Source organism: Dendrobium catenatum, unplaced genomic scaffold (assembly GCF_001605985.2).
Source record: "Dendrobium catenatum unplaced genomic scaffold, ASM160598v2 fragScaff_scaffold_72, whole genome shotgun sequence".
Taxonomy (NCBI): domain Eukaryota; kingdom Viridiplantae; phylum Streptophyta; class Magnoliopsida; order Asparagales; family Orchidaceae; genus Dendrobium; species Dendrobium catenatum.
Window position 1 is genome coordinate 3,575,082 of NW_021318534.1, and position 20,649 is coordinate 3,595,730.

The 20,649-nt window shown below is 35.8% G+C and overlaps 1 protein-coding gene across 1 annotated transcript in view; it reads right to left on the bottom strand.

The window, feature by feature from the left end:
* Positions 1-20,649, bottom strand: part of LOC110100336 (SCY1-like protein 2) — a 98,707-nt gene that overhangs the window by 62,280 nt on the left and 15,778 nt on the right. The window contains exons 2-4 of the mRNA XM_028695685.1: positions 13,536-13,640; positions 2,258-2,368; positions 1,780-1,962 (exon numbers count right to left, since the gene is read on the bottom strand). Coding sequence (XP_028551518.1) covers positions 1,780-1,962; positions 2,258-2,368; positions 13,536-13,640 — 399 coding nt within the window. The remainder of the gene's footprint in view (positions 1-1,779; positions 1,963-2,257; positions 2,369-13,535; positions 13,641-20,649) is intronic.

Sequence of the window (20,649 nt, forward strand, 5' to 3'; positions counted from 1 at the left end):
TGCATCAATCTCATGCTCCTTTCTTTACATGTACTACACATGTCTTCTCTTTTACATGCAAATAAATATATGAGCATAGCAAACATGTATATCCTTATGAAAACATACACTTGAATAGTTTACTTAAGCCTCTCTTATGAATATGTAAGAATTATGTGCATGTGCATGTTGACGCGGAAGTATCAAATGGTAAAGGAGCTCTTTTGAACAATGGTAAAGGAGGTTCTTTTGAACCAAATGATAAAAGAGGTTCTTTTGAACCAAATGGTAAAGGAGATTCTTTTGAACCAAATGGTAAAGGAATGGTCAATTTTATGTACATGATCAGTACAAGTGATACTTACGAGACGGGTGTTATATATATGTTAAGATATTATGAACATTTCATATTTATGTTATATGTATTTAATGTTATTATTTGAGGCAAGAATGTTTTAAGAGAAAGAATGAAAAGTTTATGAAATGAATAAGAACTTAAAGGTTGTAGTAAAGACATGTATCACCTTAAACAAATGTTGTTTTATGTTTGATTATTCTTTTATTGAGATATCAATGCATATTGCAGTTTTCTTCCCTTAAACCTAAATTTATTTGAATGTCATTTGCACCTATTGAGTTGTGACTCACCCATGTTGTGGGACACTTTTCAGTAGGATCTGGTAAAGAATAAATGGCGGATAGACCTCCCCTTACGTACCGTCGTAGGGAGACGACGGGAGGCAGGTTCCTTTTTGAGTTTTTGATGTTTTGGTATAGATAACCGTATAGGATAACCTTGATAGTTAGTTCTATTTTGAAACACTTCCTTTTGTATTGAATCTTCATGTATATGTTAATTTTGGTTTATGAATGAAATGAAAAATTTTACTTTGAGTTCTTTAGTGACTCTTTCATCATGTTGAGAATGTTTTATGTATGTTTGGAGACATGTTAATAGAGAAATATGAAGTTTTTATTAATTCCTACTATCCGACTTTTGTTTCCGCCTCGTACTTGCGAGCTAACCGGGCGGAGTCATGACACAATTATAACAGGCATGCAACTATGAAATTTGCAATGATAAACAGTTTTCATCATTTCTAAATCAGTAAACTGCGCATTGCAACCCATGGCGTGCATCAATGCAACTTAGAATTCTCACATAAGCAAAATACTACTGAGAAAATCCTCGAACACAAACCAATAAAAGTCACAGATTCTCCACCAGTCCAGTTCAAGTCCCCCACTTCCAAAAAAAACAAGATGCAGTCAATGAAAAGAAGAGCATCTCCAAAAATAAATCTTGATAGGGGCCACCAACCAATGTCAGATCCAATGATATCAATTCTGGTATAAAAACGCATATCTATGACCAAGCGTACCATGACTAGAAACTAGAAAGCAATGTACATCTCTCCTAATGAATTCATCACCTCCCCTTTACAACATTGACACCAACCGACCAGAACTTTGCCTCCCAGGTGATTATTTTACTTATTAAAAATAAATAAATAACCAAACAAATGAACATTACCCCTCAAATTATTACTACTCAGCCAACACATTTTGCTGATTCATGTTTTACAGATGTATTTCATTTAAGGCTTATTCATACTTTTCAACTAAAAAATTTTTCCAATGTATTTGATTTGGTTAATTCATTTTAAGTCATAAGAAAAAAACAGATGAGCCATATGTAAAGCAGAACCACCGGATAAATGAGAAAACCCAAGTGCATATACGCTTATGAATATTGCAGTGCCCCCGCCAATTGTCTCATGATAAAGAAATGAAACTCACCATCTTAACATTGTTATGGCAATCCAAAAGCGGCTTCCGAGCAATCAGATGGTAAGCAAGACATGCAAAGCTGAAAATATCAGCAGAAGATCCAATTGTGCTAGACTGGCTCCGAACCAATTCTGGGGCAGTATAATTGAGAGATGGCTGAAGTGGTAAAATGGAATCCTCAACATCATATTCCTGAAAATGCTCAATTCAACATAAGCTGTTAGAAGGGCCTTCTCACTAAATTCAAAAAGTAAAATTTATAAAATGAAAAAACAAACGAACAAACAGTGATAAGCCAGCAATCTCTCTGTATCAATGAAAATTAAGCATAAAGATAAGGAAAAAGATGGTACCCTGGAGCTCAGCTAACTTCCAGAGATTATTTTTAAGTGAGGTGTTGCAGAATATGTGAAAAATAAGCAGCAGCAAAATTTCAGAAAGAGTTATGCAGAATAAAACTAAAGTTCACCGGCAGTAAAAATCCTACCGGATAGTGAAAAGTCTGCGTTGCTGTCAAGCCACTAGAGGCTTGATCAGTAGAAATTGCAAAACCAAAACCACCTAGCTTCCAAGCTCCAGTAGCAGTAATGAACACGGTCTGCAAGCACAAAATCAGATGAACTTATGTGTCAATGCCTAATGCTGTTGGTTAAGGAAAAAGTTGAAATAAAACAAAGAAACGCATGTTTTCAAAAGAAAATAACATGAGAAAAATAAAATAAAAATGGTAATAAATCTAACATTTTAAACCCTAAAAAGAAGAAAACTCGAACAAGAAAAACACTTCATCTTCTTCTATTTCACTGGCATTCAAAAAGACAGAAAAATCAAGAAATTCAAAACTTTCGTATTTTAGTTCACCGAAGAAAATTTAAATAAATTAAAAAATAGAGAAAAAAAAACATAAAACATATAATGGAAAATTTTGTGAGCAACTTGAAACAGATATTCAGTTGCAGAGAAGAAACAAGGAGAAATTTGAGCAACTTGAAACACCGAATCATGTTAGCCTTTTTTTTCTTCTTCTTTTTTTTTTTGCGCTGGCATATATTTATCAGAAAAAATAAGCAAGCTTCCTTAGTTCCCCTCTGCTCAAACTTGATTGATATGAGTTTTGCAAGAACTACACAGCAGATGCTCTCAACTGTGGTCGTTGACTCTATTGATTTTCCTCTCAATGAAATGATGTCAATCCAGGAAGTCAAGTCTTAGTCAGGCTACCAACGTAGCAATCCTATCTAAACTTGATTATGCTATGTTTGCCTAATATAATCTGCCTACGTTTGCAAAAAAAACATTTGTAAACCAAAAAACGAATCAGCCAACTGAAGTTTGCGATTTAGAACATATGCAAACTAAAGTAGGATGGATACAAACAAAATATGAAAGTAGAATAATGATATTACACTAGCAGTTTTTTAAATTTACTTATGAATAAACAATGATAAACACAACTATTTTGAAGCACAAATATGATAATAAAAATGTAATGAGGGTCTGATGATTGAAACTCTAGTTATGTTAACCGTCAAACTATGCCGTACCTTGCAACCAATTCTATGGAAAATGACAAAAAAGGCAGCCAACTAATGCGAAGTCAAGCAAGTATGTTTTGGACTACCTCGGTCACAATTAAAATCGCTCAAACATCCTCCGTTCATGAAATGAATTGCAATAACAAGCCCTTAATCAAAACCCTCAATTCTGCTAAAATAAGAAAGTTGTCGAGGGGCTCATTGATGAAGGGATCCATGCAACTGTTGCTCAACATGAGTTATCAAAAAACCAAGCCATATTCTCTCAACCCTCTCCCAAATAGATATGATCTCCCACCTAGTTGCTCTCTCGCCAAAGATGAGCTACTGCCATGTTCACATCATGCGCCCATGTACAAACCGCCCATCACTCATTCCTCCTTTCTCGATGACCTCAAGAAAACACAACAACCAAGGACCTTCTCTAGCTTTCCAGCTTCACTCTTTCTCTCTCAACTTCATTCTCCAACTCTCTCTTTCAATTTCCCTCTCTAACTCTTTTTCTCTATTCCTCTTTATCTCTTTCTCACTCTACTTCTCTCTAACTCTTTCTCTATTTCTCTCTGAACTTGCCATTCTCTTATTTTCTTTCTCTCCACTTCTCTCTAACTCTTACTCTCCTTTTCTCTCTATTCCTTTTTTTTAAATCTCAGCCTCTAGTTCCCGTATGGATCTAATGGCTACCAATAGAAATCCTTAGGAAGCCCTCTTAAATCACATTGAGTTCCATCCATAGCTAGACAACTGATTTAGGAAGGATTATATTACAGCAATTATTCATTATTCTATAGTTATTTGTTTCTTTATTAAGATCTCTTATACATATCTATAAATAGGGATTATGTTGTATAATAAAGTTAAGTTTTTCCTCTCAAATCCATGATTTCAACATGGTATCAAAGACACAACGGAAGTAAACCGGAAACCATCGAAAGCCGAGCGAGAAGGATGGAATCGGAGCCTAGTGGGAAAAAGCCTTACCGGATGAAGCCTAACTTGGAGCCGGAAGCCTCGATCCTCATGGAAGACGAAGCCTCAGCCTCACGGAGTCGGAGCCTACGGAAGACAAAGAACCAGAAGCCTCGATCCTCGCGGGATGGAGCTTTGCCTACGGAACTAGAAGACGAAGATAAAGCCTCACGGATGCCTCGATCTGTCAGTGGAACCTGAAGAAGAAGATGGGACAGAGAACGAGAGAAGCTACGAGACAGAACTTCTTGAGTCCGCTCACCACCCTGTCTTATTCACGGGATTTTCGAACCAGTGAGACAAAATCAGGTGACCTAATTTAATCATACTTGAGACCTTATTAAACCCATATTTATTTAATAAATATCATCCTTTACTATTGATATAATCAAATCAACATTTATTGCTATTATAATTAAAGTAGTTTTATTACTACCTATTGTTGTAATACCACAATGTCTGAAGAAAATTCATCCCAAAGTTTTGATCAATTTGAAGATTCTATGATACACCAAGAACGAGGTGATCTCCAAAGCATGCAACATTCATATCTCCTAAACAGGAAGAAGTATCTAAAGTGGTCTCAATTTGTGAAGACCTACATAAAGGGAAAAGGAAAAATACACCACCTCGGAGGAGGACCAAAAGGAAGAGATTCTAATTTTGGGGCATGGGATGAAGCGGACTCCATGATTATGGAATTCCATGACTCTAGAAATTAACAATACGTTTATATTCCTTTCCACTGCAAATGACATATGAGATGTCGCCAGACAAACTTTTTCAAAAGTTCAAGATGCTGCTCAAATCTCTGAAATTAAAATCAAAGTATGAAGCACAAAACAAGGAAACAAGAACGTGACGGAGTAAGCCACTCTTCTACAAAATCAATGGCAAGAACTTGATCACTGCAGATGCATAGAGACTAGATGTCCAGAAGATGTCGCATACTAAAAAAGCTTCATTGAAAAAGATAGAGTTTATGATTTTTTTTTTTTTTTGAGGACTAAATGTAGCATTTTATAAAGTAAGAGTCAGAATCCTTGATAAAGAGGAGGCACTATCACTAAATGAAACCATTGCTCCCATCCGCATTGAAGAAAGCCAACGAGGAGAAATATTGGAGTCAAAAGTTGTTGAAAGCTCAGCAATAATAACCAAAGAAGCACCATGGAAGGAGAAAGCAAAATTTAAAGACACTCTCTTTGGTGTAGCTATTGCAAGAAGTCAAGACATACAGAGGAGACATGCTGGAAGATACACGGAAAGCCTCCAAGGAGTGGAACCAAAGAAATGAGAAAAGGGACATCATACGCCAACACTATAACAAGTTAGCCTAAGCCAGAAACCCTGACCAGCTTCAAATAACTCAATAAAGAAGACATTGACAAACTAAGAAAACTTTTGGTATCCCTTAGAAAACCAATTGCATCTCCCTCTCTAGCACTTTCAGGTAAGTTTCTCATATTCACTGGGTTAAGTGCCTCTAGAAATCATTTTAAAGGAATATGGATCATTGACCCAGAAGCCACATATCACATGACAAACTCCACTATCCACTGCATCAACTATATGGTTCTCTTGCCACAGAAAGAAGGCTAAGGAGACAAACCCTTATCTCCTTCCCTCACTCTAAAAAATGTGCCCAATGTACCTCAACAATCTACAAAACTTAGATCTATATAAAAACTTACTAGTGATCATTATTCTCATATATTATTTAAACCTACCTTATTTCAGAACCAGAGATCTGGGAAAAATATTGGGCTTGCTAATGAGAGAGCTGGACTATACTACCTGGAAGAGCTTAACAAATCTAAAAATAGCTACTCTATATTATCCTTAATTGATAAGAGATTTACTATCTGGCTTAATCAATTCATATTAGGACATCCATCATTAGAGGTCTTAAAACACATGTATCCAAAACTTTTTCATAAATTGAAAAATGAAAATTTTCATTGTGAAACTTGTGAATTAGCTAAACATAAAAAAACCTATTTTTCAAACAAAAATGAAAGATGCGATGCACCCTTCTATCTTATTTATAGTAACATATGGGGACCTTAAAAAATCTTCAATATCGCTGGGGCTCGCTGGTTTGTATCTATCATTGATGATTGTACTCGAGTATCTTTTATTTATCTCCTCAAAAATAAATGTGAAGTTAGCACCATTCTTCCTATTTTTCACACCATGATCCATAATCAATTCATGATCAAAATAAAGAAATTTTGTTCTACAATGTTAAATATTATTTCAACAAAACCCTATACTCATATTTTCAGAGTGAATGAATCATCCACGAGTCCTACGTTCACACCCCATAACAAAATGGGATTGCGGAAAGAAAGAATAGCACCTCCTAGCCTCCACTTTTGCCTTCCTACACCATAATATACCCAAATCCTACTGGAGGTAAGCCATCCTAATTACCACATACCTCATAAATCGACTACCTTCAAAAACTTTGGGAATGAAAGTTCCAATGGATATTTTGTCCTCCTTTTATCCCGAGTTTCAAACCCATAATAACCTTACATCCAGAATCTTTAGGTGCACCACCTATGTTCACATCCATAGTCATAATAGACGAAAAATACATCCAAGGGCATTTAAATGTATCTTTATTGGATATTCTGCCACCCAAAAAGGTTACAAGTGTTAGAATCCCCCTACAAAGAAAACGCTAGAATACATTAATGTCATTTTTTATGAATAAAATTCCTACTTTACCAAACCTCATCTTCAGAGGGAGACTGACATAGAGGAAAATCATCTTCAGAGGGAGACTAAAATAGAGGAAAATGATGAAAGTATGATTGCACCTCTAAACCTTCCTCTACCAGATCAAAATAATCCACCTGAAACTCAAAATAGGAAAATTGAAGTAAAAATTTTCCTTAGATTTGGGAATGTATGTTCCAGGCATACAAGTTCAAACTATGCTCCGAAGCAGGTGAACAATCTCCTTAAAATAAGGTAAATCCTCCATCACCTAACAACGGTTTTTTCGACCTCCGTCGCCCACAAACTACCGTCCTTCTGACCACCATCACCTAACTACGGTCTTTCCAACCCTCGTCGCCCATCGACCATAGTCCTATCGATCAAATGAACATATCAAAACTGATTATTTCAATTCCCACCATGTGATGCACTCTATGTATATTTGCTACAGCAAGCCAAGGCCTTCACCACAAGGAAGGGCCTCATTTGTAATCGATTGCAAACATTTGTTGATTAATTCAAACTTAGCCAAGCCCTGTGATTTTTCCCTCTTTTCAAGGGTTTCAACATAAAAATTCTTGTGTCTCTTATGAATATTGCACCCTCTCTTTTATCTGGATGTGTGTTGGATCTTCATATAAAACTAAGATGCTAATATTTATATTTCTCTATCACCGCGAATATTCTAGAACGCAATAATTTTAGTGTTGGAATATTTTCCTAATCAAACCTACTAAATGGCCACGAAATATATTAAATTCAATCAGATTGAATCAATAATCAAATCTTTTCGAACTTCGGTTTAAACTTACATGAAAATTATTTGGCCGAACATATTTGTTTAATTCTCATAACTTTGGTTCATTGGCTAATTCATTCACCTCTTGAATTGATGATGCAGTGATCAAATCAAAATGTTAGGATTTCATCTTGCCTTGGCCGAAATCCTCATGCATTGCCATGTTAGCTCACTTGGCTGAAATTCACATGATTTCTTTCATGTTCTCTACGGCCGACCACATGGCCTTGTGTAAGATGATCAGATGCATTCTTAAATTCCTTATAAGCTCAAATTATTGCCTAAATAATCTGCCTCCAATTCCCTCTTGACTTGGCTGAAATCCTCTCTATAAATAAGAGGGTTGGATTAGTGTTTTGTGCGGTTGATTGCTCCTCACCACAATGAAACTCTGCTAAAATTTTATCAAACTTGCTAAACATTCTCCACCAACCTTCATTGGCTAAGAGACCTATGGTTCTTGTGCTCATAATCAAGCCAACAAAATAATAATTTAGCCTATCTTCATTGCTTGCATTCATCAATTATCTTGTGTATCTCTTTGCATTCCATTGTTGTAAGTTCATATATCCATATCATTTATTTTCAAGTTTGAGATTGATCTTAGTCAAAATAAAAAACTTTGTGAACTATTCAATTTTTATTACTTGTTGTTTTAGTGGGAAGAGAGCAAAAATCTTTTAAAATTGAGAGTTAAAGTAAGGTTACATTTTTATTTCTTTTATTTATGTCTTGTGATTATCTGTTTGGGTTGTGCTTGCCCGATGTGGGAGAGTATGAAAGTTGGTGTAAGCTTAAATTTGAAAGTATGAGATGCGCCAAGAGGGGGGGAATTGGTGTTTTAAAATTAAATCCTAAACAGGAGTTCTATTTTTAAAAATTTTTATTTATTTGAAAAGATGACTTAACTAATTAGAAGCAGAAGCTAGTGATTTAATGACGATTGCGACGATGGTGAGGAAATTTTAAATCGCACAACGAAATACTAAAATCAAATTTTCACCAAGCAGTAATAGCAAAGTTAAATGCAAGAAAAATAAAATGTGAAAAATGGAAAAAACACACCAGAAATTTTTATAGTGGTTAGGTCAACCTTGACATATGTCTACTCTCCGGAGTCCTCCATTCCGAGATTTGCACTACTCAAAAGCAACTCTTCTTCTACTCCCACAACAAGGCGGAGAAGCCTTTACAAAAACTCACTTTCACCTTCCCCGGTGTGGCGGAGTGTCGGACGTTATGTCACCCTCCCAGTGACGGTAGCGGACCTTCTCATTTTTCTCCCTCCTGGAGAAGCCAGAGAACCTTTCAGGACTTTGACCTTGAAGGCTCTCCCCCTAGAGAGCTACCACAAGACTCACCCGAGCATAGGAGGAGCAAGTGTGCAGCAAGCTCGGAGCAACCACGTAATTCTCTCACACTACTTCTCCCTCACGCAGAAACTCACCTTCTCCTTCCTCTCACAAGCCCTAAATCTTTTCAAGAAGCTTCCTATCAAGAGTTCCCTTAATCACGTTCCTCTCTCTCTCTCTCTCTTAAAAAACAAAGGCATTGATTATATAACAGGCTTCAAGAAACCCTAAAAATTCAATTTAACTATTTCTGTTCGTACAGTATGATCAATTTAAAATAGCTTTTGTCCAGGTACGAAGGAGTACAAACATGTAACAATTAATCAATACATCGTCCAGTACGATAGGAATATCGCCCAGTACGATACACTATATTTCTTCTATTAGTACAGGACGAATGCTGAAACGAACGAAATTCTTCTCTGTTCATCATGCGGTATGATCTAATTAATACAATACGATTAATTAAAATTATTCAAGTTGTCTTGTACGATGTATAAGCCGTACATTACGATTTGTTCAAAAATCAAAGTTTTGTCTAGTACAATCTTTGATACGATCAAAAATAGTCTCGGTTCATCATACGGTATGATTAAGGTTGTACAGTACGATTAGAACAAAATCAAAGGTTCGTTGGTACGACCAAAATTCGTCTCGGTTTATCATACGGTACGACCACGGTCATACAGTATAATCACCAATCATTAAATAAGTCTTGATTTAATTGACTAATCATGAGGGTTAATTTTAGCAAGTCTTCAAATATTCATATAGTATGATTTTATTGTACAGTACGATGTGTTAAAAATACAGATCTTAAAAACTTGCTTAAATTAATCTAGCGGTTAGGATTTCGGGTTGAAAACAAATCGTGCAGTATGATTAGTTCATATAAGCTAGTCGTTAAGCCACAGTATATCGTATAATATGAATTAAAGTCATACAGTACGATCTACATAAAAAATATTTTTTTTAATTAAAAAAACTCTCCCTCTATATATGTGCATGATCACTCAATTTGCATACACTTTTTTATAGTCAGACTCAAGAAACAAAGAAATAAAGAAAAAATTACAGACTCCTTCACATCCTATTCTACCCAATCTCGAGTCTTCCGTTATCTTGAGCAGTGTGTAATCTCCTTGAAATATTAGTACTCACAGACAAAAGTAATATTCAAAATATTTAATGAAGAATGAAATAATTCAATCAACATTATTTGTCATCATCAAAATCACAGACTAAGGATCATGAATTGCAACAAAATTGCTTAGCAAATTTCTAGCCATGGGTGGCTAGGCGCGGACAGAGGTCAATTTTTGAGTTTTGACTAAACGACGTAAACAAGTTGCTTATATCCTTGATTTTCTTTCTCCCGCTTTACTTTTTTGCTTGGTTGCTTGCTCTAATCATAAAAAAACTAATTAAAGTTTTGCACATAAGTTTTCTATTAAAATAAAAAACTAAATTTTAAATTTATAAAATTTTTAAAACCACCCAATTCAACCCCCTCTTAGATGCCATAGCCTATTAACACTCACAACCAGTCATCACATCATCAAAACCAGTCATGAAAAAAACAATAATCATAGACCCCTGTCAAACTTGGTAAACTAAGCTTAAGTTTATTATGGAAAGTTAAATGTACATGCTACTATCTTAAGGTCTCTCTCATCACATCTTATGAAGCAATGGGTGGATGACTTAATCTTTTTTTTTTATGTCAACTTAGATCCAGTGTGCCTTGGCATGACCAATCCTCTTCATGTAGATAAAATGAAGCTAACACTCTTTAAAAATTGGCATCTGGTCAAAATATCAATCCATATAAATGAGCAAATCAAAGAAAATTTTTAAGTAGGCCATCAAAAGTAGGTAGATCGACCTTGACCCTATGAACAGTATCATTATCAGGATTTTGGTACATTTGTCATAGGGAGATGTAAGGCCGATCCAGATCATACAATAACAACCTTGAGATCGTGAGGGTAATGCTCAGGAGGTGTTCGTTGATTTTAGCGAACATCTTATATAAGATGTAACCTCATCTAATGAGATAAACGACAAGGTGTGGCATTTGATGATAATCATCATGAAAGTTGACAAGTTATGGATAGGGATGATGATGGTGAGGTCTAATAAGAGAATTTTTAAAGTTAACAAGATAATATGAATGGGTTTTTATAGAAGTAGTTGTGGCTTACCAAGATTTAAAGGATCATCATGCCTATGTTCTAAAGGTTTGACCTCAATAATCAAGTCCACCGGGTTTTACTACTTGCTATCAGGTTTTTGAGTATTTTGGGTTCTATATTACATTTACTATGGGGGTCAACAAAAATGATAGTTTAATGAATAGCAAAGTTAATAGAGTTAGTTAATAGATTATTGTGTCTTTTTTCATTTATTGGAGTTATTTTAAACTTTCTCTATAAATGAATTTTTGCAATTTTGCATTGGATGTTTTGGGGATGATTGGGCTATATATTTAAAGTACCCTCATTTTGTTCAGTAAGCAATTTGGATTAATTTATTTCGGATTTTAACCTAACTCGGGGAGGATTCCTTATTTTGTGCAATGGTGAAGAGAGGAAGATGTTCGTAGAGCTCGGGACTCCACCCCAATCTACATTGGAACTCAAGCACCATTTCGGACCATTGCTCAAGAACAGGTGTAGTCATCCGGGACGTAGCCTGGACGACGTCTAGCAGCAAAGGGGGCCGTTCCACAAGAAACAAGGAGACGTGACTCTATCCTTCGGAGTATTTGAAGGTAATTTCCAACAACAAGGTAATTGTAATGTTTTCTCCATTGCCCCATGTCAAGTGGTTTTATAGAGCTCCTGAAGGTATTTATTCTTGTAAAATTTTATTAACTTAGCCTTATTATAATCACCATCTATTTATTCAAAAAAATGGATCGTCAAGTTGATTTTCATAGACACAATTTTATAACAAAATAATGATATAAGTACAAGGAAAATTAGTATAACTTGCTGGAATAAGAAGAAAAATGTAAGCATGATAAAAACAAGAGTGCCGATATATTTTTCAACTATCGCCCCGTCCAGCAAATAAGATTTGGTATCTCATATTCACCTAAATGTAATCACTCAAAATGCTAGTCAAGTTCATTGATATGTTGATTGACATTGACTAGTTATAGGGCTTAGAGTTAACCTATAGAGTTAGCGTGTAAGATAATTTATTTACTCACACTTTCGACAAGTAAAAAATGACCATCTCCAACAACAAACATCCTAGGCACCACTATAAACCATAATGCTAAAACTTAACTAGACCCGAAAAATTGACAAGCTTTGTATTAATCCAAAAGACACCCAAAACATCATTAATTAAAAATTTGGAGAGTGGAATTGCGCGCATTACAACAAGAAAATGTGAATGTCCCATCTTACTTTTTAATGAACACTTAAGATTTACCCAGCCATGTCCAAGCTTGAAATGTTAGAGCACAAGATTAATACTATGCTAGCGGCAAGATCGGCTAAAAGTTCCTACAAAATCATTAAACTTTAATTTAATTGTACTTAGAAAATAAGCTCAGTTAAAATAGAATGTCTTAATACTATACAAGAAAAAACATAATTATTTCTTTAATTATTTGATTTAAATATAATAAGTTGCATTTTAAAAATATTTAGCAAGTACATATTTATTTTGAAGTAATGGTATAACACATATAGCATCAGCATTATAAGTGATACTTGGTAATTTTTCAATTCAATGGTTTGGAAAGAAAGTGTCTCTCTCTCTCTCTGAGAATCTAGCTAAAGGAAGTCATGACAACTAACTAATAGCTTCTCTTCTCCTACTCTGACCACCGCAGTTGTCCATTAGCTACCTATCATGAGGCTTATATCATCCAGCAGGAAACACCCTCTCCTCTCATCATCTGACTTGACAAAGATCAAAGGTAATATTTTTGCAATAGGTCATATATAGAAAAGATAGATCCAAAACGACTATGGCCCATACTAATCCGGAACAGGCCTGACTTAGTATCATATTCAAATTAACTGCAATCCAACCCAAATCTGGCAAGCTTGTTAAAAAAGGTGGCATCATTTTTTAATCTAATGAAGACAACCATCAAATAAACATTCAGTAAGGACAATTTGTCACAGATTAAAATTAGCACGGTAATTTTAAATAAAAATAGGAAAGATGAAAGGAACAAATTAGCAAGAAATTTTCATAATAACACATGCAGAACGAAAAAAATGTAGCATCCTATAGACAGTATGATTTAACAGCAAGAAATGCTAAAAGATTGTGTAAGACAATGGTATTCATCAAGTTAAAGGTAATACATTATCATAAGAATATAATAGAAGTATTCATGAATGGAATTTTAACCTCTGGAGAGATAGCTCGATGAACAAGATGAGCATTATTATGGAGAAAATCTAAAGATTCTGCAATCTGTAGCAGCCCGTGTTTGACTTCCAATAACCCCATTTCCTGCCAAGCATATTGAAACAATAGAAAGGTTGCTACAATGCTTTCATATTCTTAATAAATCAGATAAATTAAGAAATTGCTAGAAACCTACAATTCATTGAAATGCCAGAATATTTATTCTATAAGACAAGTGCATGGGAATATAAAACTTTTATCAAGGCCATTCATAATAACTCAACCAGGGAAGGATACCAATGTTTTCTTCTCAAAAGGAAAAAATTTCTTTTATCGTTGAACTAATTTTTCAATTGTATTCTAGAAGCCATATGTTTACTTCTGTAGTCATAATTTTTTTATTAGTTGACATGATTTTAGTTTTATGAGCTTTAGTAACATGAAACTTAAAGATACATTATTTGTTATAAAAAACAAATTGCAATCTTATGCCACCATTGGATAAAGGTGAAACATTCTTTGATATATTTTTTGTTTTTATTTTCTTTTTAACTCTTTAGTCTGACACTGGACAAACAAGGGAAACAATTGCATCCAACTAGTTGTTTGATTCAATTTGTATAGTTCTCTTAGTTATGTTGGAGTTCAAGGACATTTTTTAACTTTTAAATTGAACAATGGCATTTATAGCAGTATTAAACGATCATATATTTCCCATTTAACTCTATAGTTTGACACTTGACGTACAGTACAAGTGAAGCAACTAAACAATTACATCCAACTAATTGTTTAATTTATATTGTATAGCTCTATTTGTTATTCTGGAGTTCATGAACGTATTTTAATGTTTAAATTGGACTATGGGGTCGGTATAAGTATTCAATCAATGCCTATATCTGCAATTAATATTATTTTATGTGATTTAATTTTTCCTACACTTTCTTAATAAAATAAATAATTAGAATATAAATTCATTAAGTTCATGCTTTGCTTTACCAGGGATCAAATTACTTTGTTTTCTGCTTATGCTTTTCTAAACATTCTGCATCAGATGTTTATTTTAAATTGCCAGACACGGTCCTTAATACACCAAAAAAAAAAAATTAGAGACTATGAGTTGCTTTTTGAAATGATAATGTTAATATAGCAAACTATTTTGCAGCTCCATCAATAGAAAATATATTGCAAAATAATATACAGCATAACCTATCAAGTATCTAGTAAAGACAGCACAATCCTAAAATGTACTACTAGCCCGTCTAGAGAGAGAGACCCATCTAGAGAGAGAAAGAGTCTCGTCTGATTCAAATTTTCTCAGTTTTTTCCCTTTTTTGCGATGGCAGCTGATGGCCGCCGGCCATTTTCTGGAGCGCCGCCAGTGATCCTCCAAAGAGGAGGTTCTTTTCTTCAAAGCAAATGGAAAGCTGGTAGAACGACTTTTTTTGAAGACAATGTGTCTGTAATGTCGAAGGGTTCTCCTTTGGTAATCAGAGAAAATACTGGTGATATTATTAAGGCATTACCTCATGTGGAGGGGAAAGTTAAAAGTATAGCAATAGATTTGGATGTCAAAACACCTCGGTGGTCCAAATCTCCAATTATATCTAAGAAGATGAATGACCTCGAAGCGTCTTCGTCGAATATGAAGATTTTTTGTGAACAGGTTTGGAGGCTTCAATGTTGTTCCTGAAGTATGTACAAATGTTAAAGGCAATAGTGGTTAGGTTATTGCAGATGATGATGTTGTTCCTGTTCCAAATGTGATTTCAGAGGTTGCGATGGAGAAAATTGATTTAGTGAAGAATTTCAATGAATCAGTTATGAATAAGGAGGACGGGAAAGGATATGTGAATTCATGGTCCAAGAAGCCGTATATAAAGGTTAATTTTAATGAAGATGAGTCTATTTTGACAAATGATGGAGTTGTTGTGAAGTTGCATGCTCCTAGTGAACTCTCCAATTCGAACAAGTTGCAATTTGCATTGGTAGCTAAAGTATTTGACAAAGAAATCCCTTCTAACATGGTGGCATGAGAATTAAGGCGACAATGGGCACATTTTGGCCAGTTTCATTTTACCTCACTTGGGTTAGGATGGTTCTTATGTTCCTTCAAAGCTTCTGAAGGTGTGGAGAAGGAGCTTACGGGAGGGTCATGGTATGCAAATGGTCATATAATAGGATTGGATAAATGGTCCTTAAATTTCTCTCCATTATATATGAAAGGACTTACTTCTCATATTTGGATTAGAATGCCTCAATTGCCTCTTCAATGTTGGGATGAGGTAAATGTAGTATGAATTGCTTCTATGGTGGGTACTCTGTTATTGTTAGATGGGAATATGTTCCAATGGGGGAGGAGAGAATTTGCTAGAGCTTGTGTTCATGTGAAGTTGGATCAACAACTTCTAGTGGGAGTTTGGGTGGAAGGAATGTCAGGGAGGCCTTTCAAAAGATAGAATATGAGAAAATCTCCTCTATTTGTTTTGAATGTAGAATGATTGGGCATAATAGAAATCATTGATGCAAAGGAAGGATTGATGCCAATAAATCTGGAAATGAAGCTATCAAACCAACGCTATAGAAAATTGAGGCTCATAAATTTGATATTGTTAAAGAATCCACACATAGACCTTGGGTACATGTGAATTACAAGAGAAGTAAGAGGTTTGGTCCACCCAAACTCAAAGTTAAGCCCAGATAGGTGTTATTCAAAAAGAAGGAATCTTCTACTTCAGCAAATGTTGTGCCTAATAAAGGTATCCATGTTGAAGCTGAAGAGGTGCTGATCTCCACTAAGCTGGTCATCGACAAAGAAAAGGTTGATAATGTGATTCCTGAAGATGGTGAACTTGCTTTGGAGGAGCGGGTTGGAGATGATGCTGCTGCTAACGATCTGTTCAATGATCGAAAGGTGCTGACTGAAGATGAATTCGAAGGTAGTGTCCAAGGGACTTCTCATGGTATGAATTCTCTCATTAGTTCTTCTGAAATTCTTGTGGATGTGAATAGATTTGGAGTGTTAGAAGGTTTCCATAATGATGCTTTGGAATGTGAAGATACATCTAGATCCCATTCAGGTGATGGGAATAAGAATGATGTTTCCTTGGAGAATGTTAACGCTATTTTGGGTAAGGGTAAGAAAGAGAGGTGTAGTAATATAATTGGTGTGAATGTTACTATGAGGAAAGAGGATGGTTGGAGCTTGGAGATGGCTAAATTTAAGCTTGCTAAGGAACTTAAATCGCTTGGGCCAGTAAAAATCAACGTTTTAAAAGGCGAAATCGGGAATCGAGGCGTTTTGGCTAAGCAAGGCGAGGCGTAAGCCTCGAGGCGGATCGAGGCGTTAGAGCATTAGCCTCAAAAATGAAAAAAATAAAATAATTTAAAATTATGAATAATGACAAAAAATAACAAAATATTATATCAATTATGAATTTGATGATTTGTTTTAAGATAATATTAATATATTACTGGAAAAGAAGATTTAAAATAAACTCACTTAAAAATAAAACATTCATATGCAGGCTCATCATCACTTTGATTTTCTTCAGAAGAATCTTCATAATTAATGTCAAAGTCATCCTCAAACTCTTCTTCATCTATAATATTTTTTTCCTTTATCTCCTATATCAATTAATATTTCATTAGCTCTAGAATAAAACAATAATAGCATAAAAATTAATTCATTATATTTACGAATACCTTTGAATTTTTTTGAAGCTCCAATCTCATTTTGTTTCTTTCTTTTATATACATGAGTAGTTGCTTCACTGTCTTCATTGACATGAGTTTCTCCTTCTGCTTCAACTTCAGAAACATCAACAACTGTCCCAACCTCTCAAGCATTAAATAAATGCAATGTATAGAACAAGGAGTCCAGTAAAGGTGAGGCCTCTTCTCCATTAACATTCTCCCTGCAGCTTTATATGCACTTGCATTATCAGTAACAACTTGTACTACTAAAGCATCACCCACTTCCTCAAAAACTTCATCCAATATTTCAAACAATAATTGTGCATCCTTTACAAAACTTGAAGCATCCACTGATTTTAGAAAAACTGTTCCATATGGATTGTTGACCAAGAAATTAATAATACTTCTATGCTGAATATCTGACCAATCATCTGACATTATTGTGACTCATGTCTCAATCCAAGTCTTCTTAACATCATCCACCATTTTTGAAGTTGTCTTGACCTCCTCATTCAGCATACAAGTCATCAGTTCATGCATGCTTGAAAGTTGTAGTCCTCTTCCATAGCTTCCAACAGATTGTAACATATTGATCCATGATAGACTCCTAATAACATTAAATGGAATCTTATTTTCATAGATGAATCTAGCGATATCCAAACAAACTCTGTTCCTGAGTTCTTTTGTAGCGGTAGGAGGCTGAAGATCCTGAGTGTTTATGTTATCCTCGTCATCAATATTTATCATAAATCTATCCATAGGACCCCGAGTGCCTCGGTTAGAAGAAACTAGATGGCTTCCACTACTGGAACCTTCATGTTGTGATCCATAGTAAGAAGAGTTTCCTATTATCTCTTTCATATTTCTTTGTGTGACCTCCTTTGTGGTGGCAAACTTCTTTAAATAATCTGTACATTCCTTTTTCACCTCATCAGGTACTTTTGCACATAGTCCCACATTGACATGAATGCAGGCTAGATGATCCTTCAACCTCTTGACGCCACCAGTTTTGCGTTTTTCACAAAAATTACATTTCATATAAACATATCCCTTCTTTGCACCTTCGCCTGACACTTCAACTTGAGTTCCATATTTCCATGCAGAATCTTTTCTTCTTGTGCCACAAGTAATGCTAACAATAGGACAGATTTTTAATAATTATTTGTACTACCAATAATAAAATAATATGAATACAAAAATATACCAGTCTGTCGGGGGTCCAAGGGGGCGCTGCCCCCTCGCGGGGTTCGACCTGAGTAATTTTGAAATTTTGCTTGTTGTATATGCTCAATACCGAGCGGTACCGAGCATGTACCGCTCGGTACCGAGCATATACTTGCTCAGTACCGAGCGGTACTGGCTCGGTATCGAGCATGTACTGAGCGGTACCGATGATGTACCTGCTCGGTACTGAGCAGACAAATGAAAGAAAGTCGAATCAGGAGTTATTCAAGCTTTCGTTACTACACGTCAAAGTTAAGGCCCACAACACCGCTCACCAGCTCTTCCGACCTAACCGATGCAAGAACGTTTCCTGCACTTACAACTTCGGCTTCGTTTCCTGCTTTCGAAATCGTTATTACTTTCGACTTCGTTTCCTGCGTCGTCTGCTCACGGCTTCGTCTCCTGCACTCACGGCTTCATCTCTTTCCCTCATGGCTTCGCCTCCAGTTCGCCTTTCAATTATCACAGGAAGCACTAATCCTATACGCGAACACGAATCGCCTGCGTCGTATTTACATATATACTGAAGAAAAAATTCTGAGGTGTTGCCTCGTACTGCCTCGAGGCGTTACGCTCTGATGCGTACGCCTCATGCTAAAAAATCATAGGCTTCGCTGGATGGTTCGAGGCGTAAGCCCCGATATGCATGACTTCCGCCTCGACTTGAGGCGCGACTCAATGCGAACGCCTCGTCCGCTTTTTAAATGGTTGGTAAAAATCCTTCCTCGTATCAGGAGTTCTGAAGGTGGGAGAAAAGGGAAGGGTAGGGGCATTCCCCCCTTGACTGATTAATGCATTCCTTTGCTTTTTGGAACTTTAGAGGGGCTAAGAAGAGAGAAACCTCTCTTTATTTGAAGGAATTTATTAAAAAATTTGATGTCTTCTTTGTGGGTATTGTGGAAAGTAAAGTTTCGGTTATTGATAGATTGGTGTTCAATAAAATGATGAGGTTGATTGGGACTATTTCCTAGTCCCTTCAGATAGATTGTCAAGAGGGATTATGATCATTTGGAGATCTGATTTAGCTTCTTTCTCTGTGTTAGAGACTTCTGACCAATGTGTAATTGGTGATCTCAACGTGTTCAATAAAGGAAGGTGGATGGTGTCTACGGTGTATGGCAGCAGAGATGTTAATAAGAGGAGATATTTGTAGGATTGTCTTCAGTCTTTTTCTCATAGGAATATTCCTTCAGTGATTGGAGGGTATTTTAACTGTATTTTGTCTCAATAAAACATAAGAAGGGTAAAGAGGTTTGTCTTTTCTCAAGGCCCAAAGGACATGAGGTGTTTTATGAATAACAATGATCTTCATGAAGTGGGGTTGTTGGGGCCTAGACTTACTTGGTGCAATAATAAGAGTGGTGGTGCTAGGATTTTGGAAATGTTGGATAGATACTTGTTAAACTCCAATGCTTTACAAAGAATCCATGTGGCAGCAGTGAGACATATTGCTAGATTGGCATCGGATCATTGTCCAATTGTGTTAAAGGTCTTCAATGCTGATTCTAAGAAGAGAGGATTTCTTAAGTTTGAGAATATATGGACTTTTTATCATGCTTCTTCTATCATTGTTGCTAAAGCTTGGAATAGATCGGTTGCAGGAGATGAGATGTGATGCTATCAAAAATTTCTGTACTTTTCTTTTATTTGAACAATAGTATATTTTGTTTTCTATTTTATTTTCTTTTCTATTTTAGCTATCCAATGATGGGAAAGCATCCAATGATCATGGTAGATTGTGCATAAGGCTTGGTAGACCTTTGGCTTGCTGGCTCGATTGGTCCTTGGCTACTGATGGTTCACGAGTTGGCTGTTTTGATGATGGTTCACGGGTTGGCTGTTTTGGAGCGCATGGCGTTGAGCTTGTTCTTTTAGTTGCTTGAAGCTGGAGTTTAGTAGCTCTTTAATTCTCAAAAGGTACCTCATTAAGAAGATTTACTTTTGGAGTGGCCTTGTCCCTTCCCCTTCCCCTTTCTTCTTGTCTCTTGGGAAACCGTGGCTTGTGCTTATTGGGGGCTGAATTCTATGTTTAAAATTCATTATAAGTTGCTGTTTTCCGAGCCTTTACCTCTTGGGATTCCGATCATTTTCTGTTTTTCCACACCTGGGCTCTTTCCCGATGTTGTGCCCCCTTGGTTTCCTGCGACCTGCTTGTTTCCCACAATTGTTGTTTGGGTTCCTGTGTTTGGATTGATTT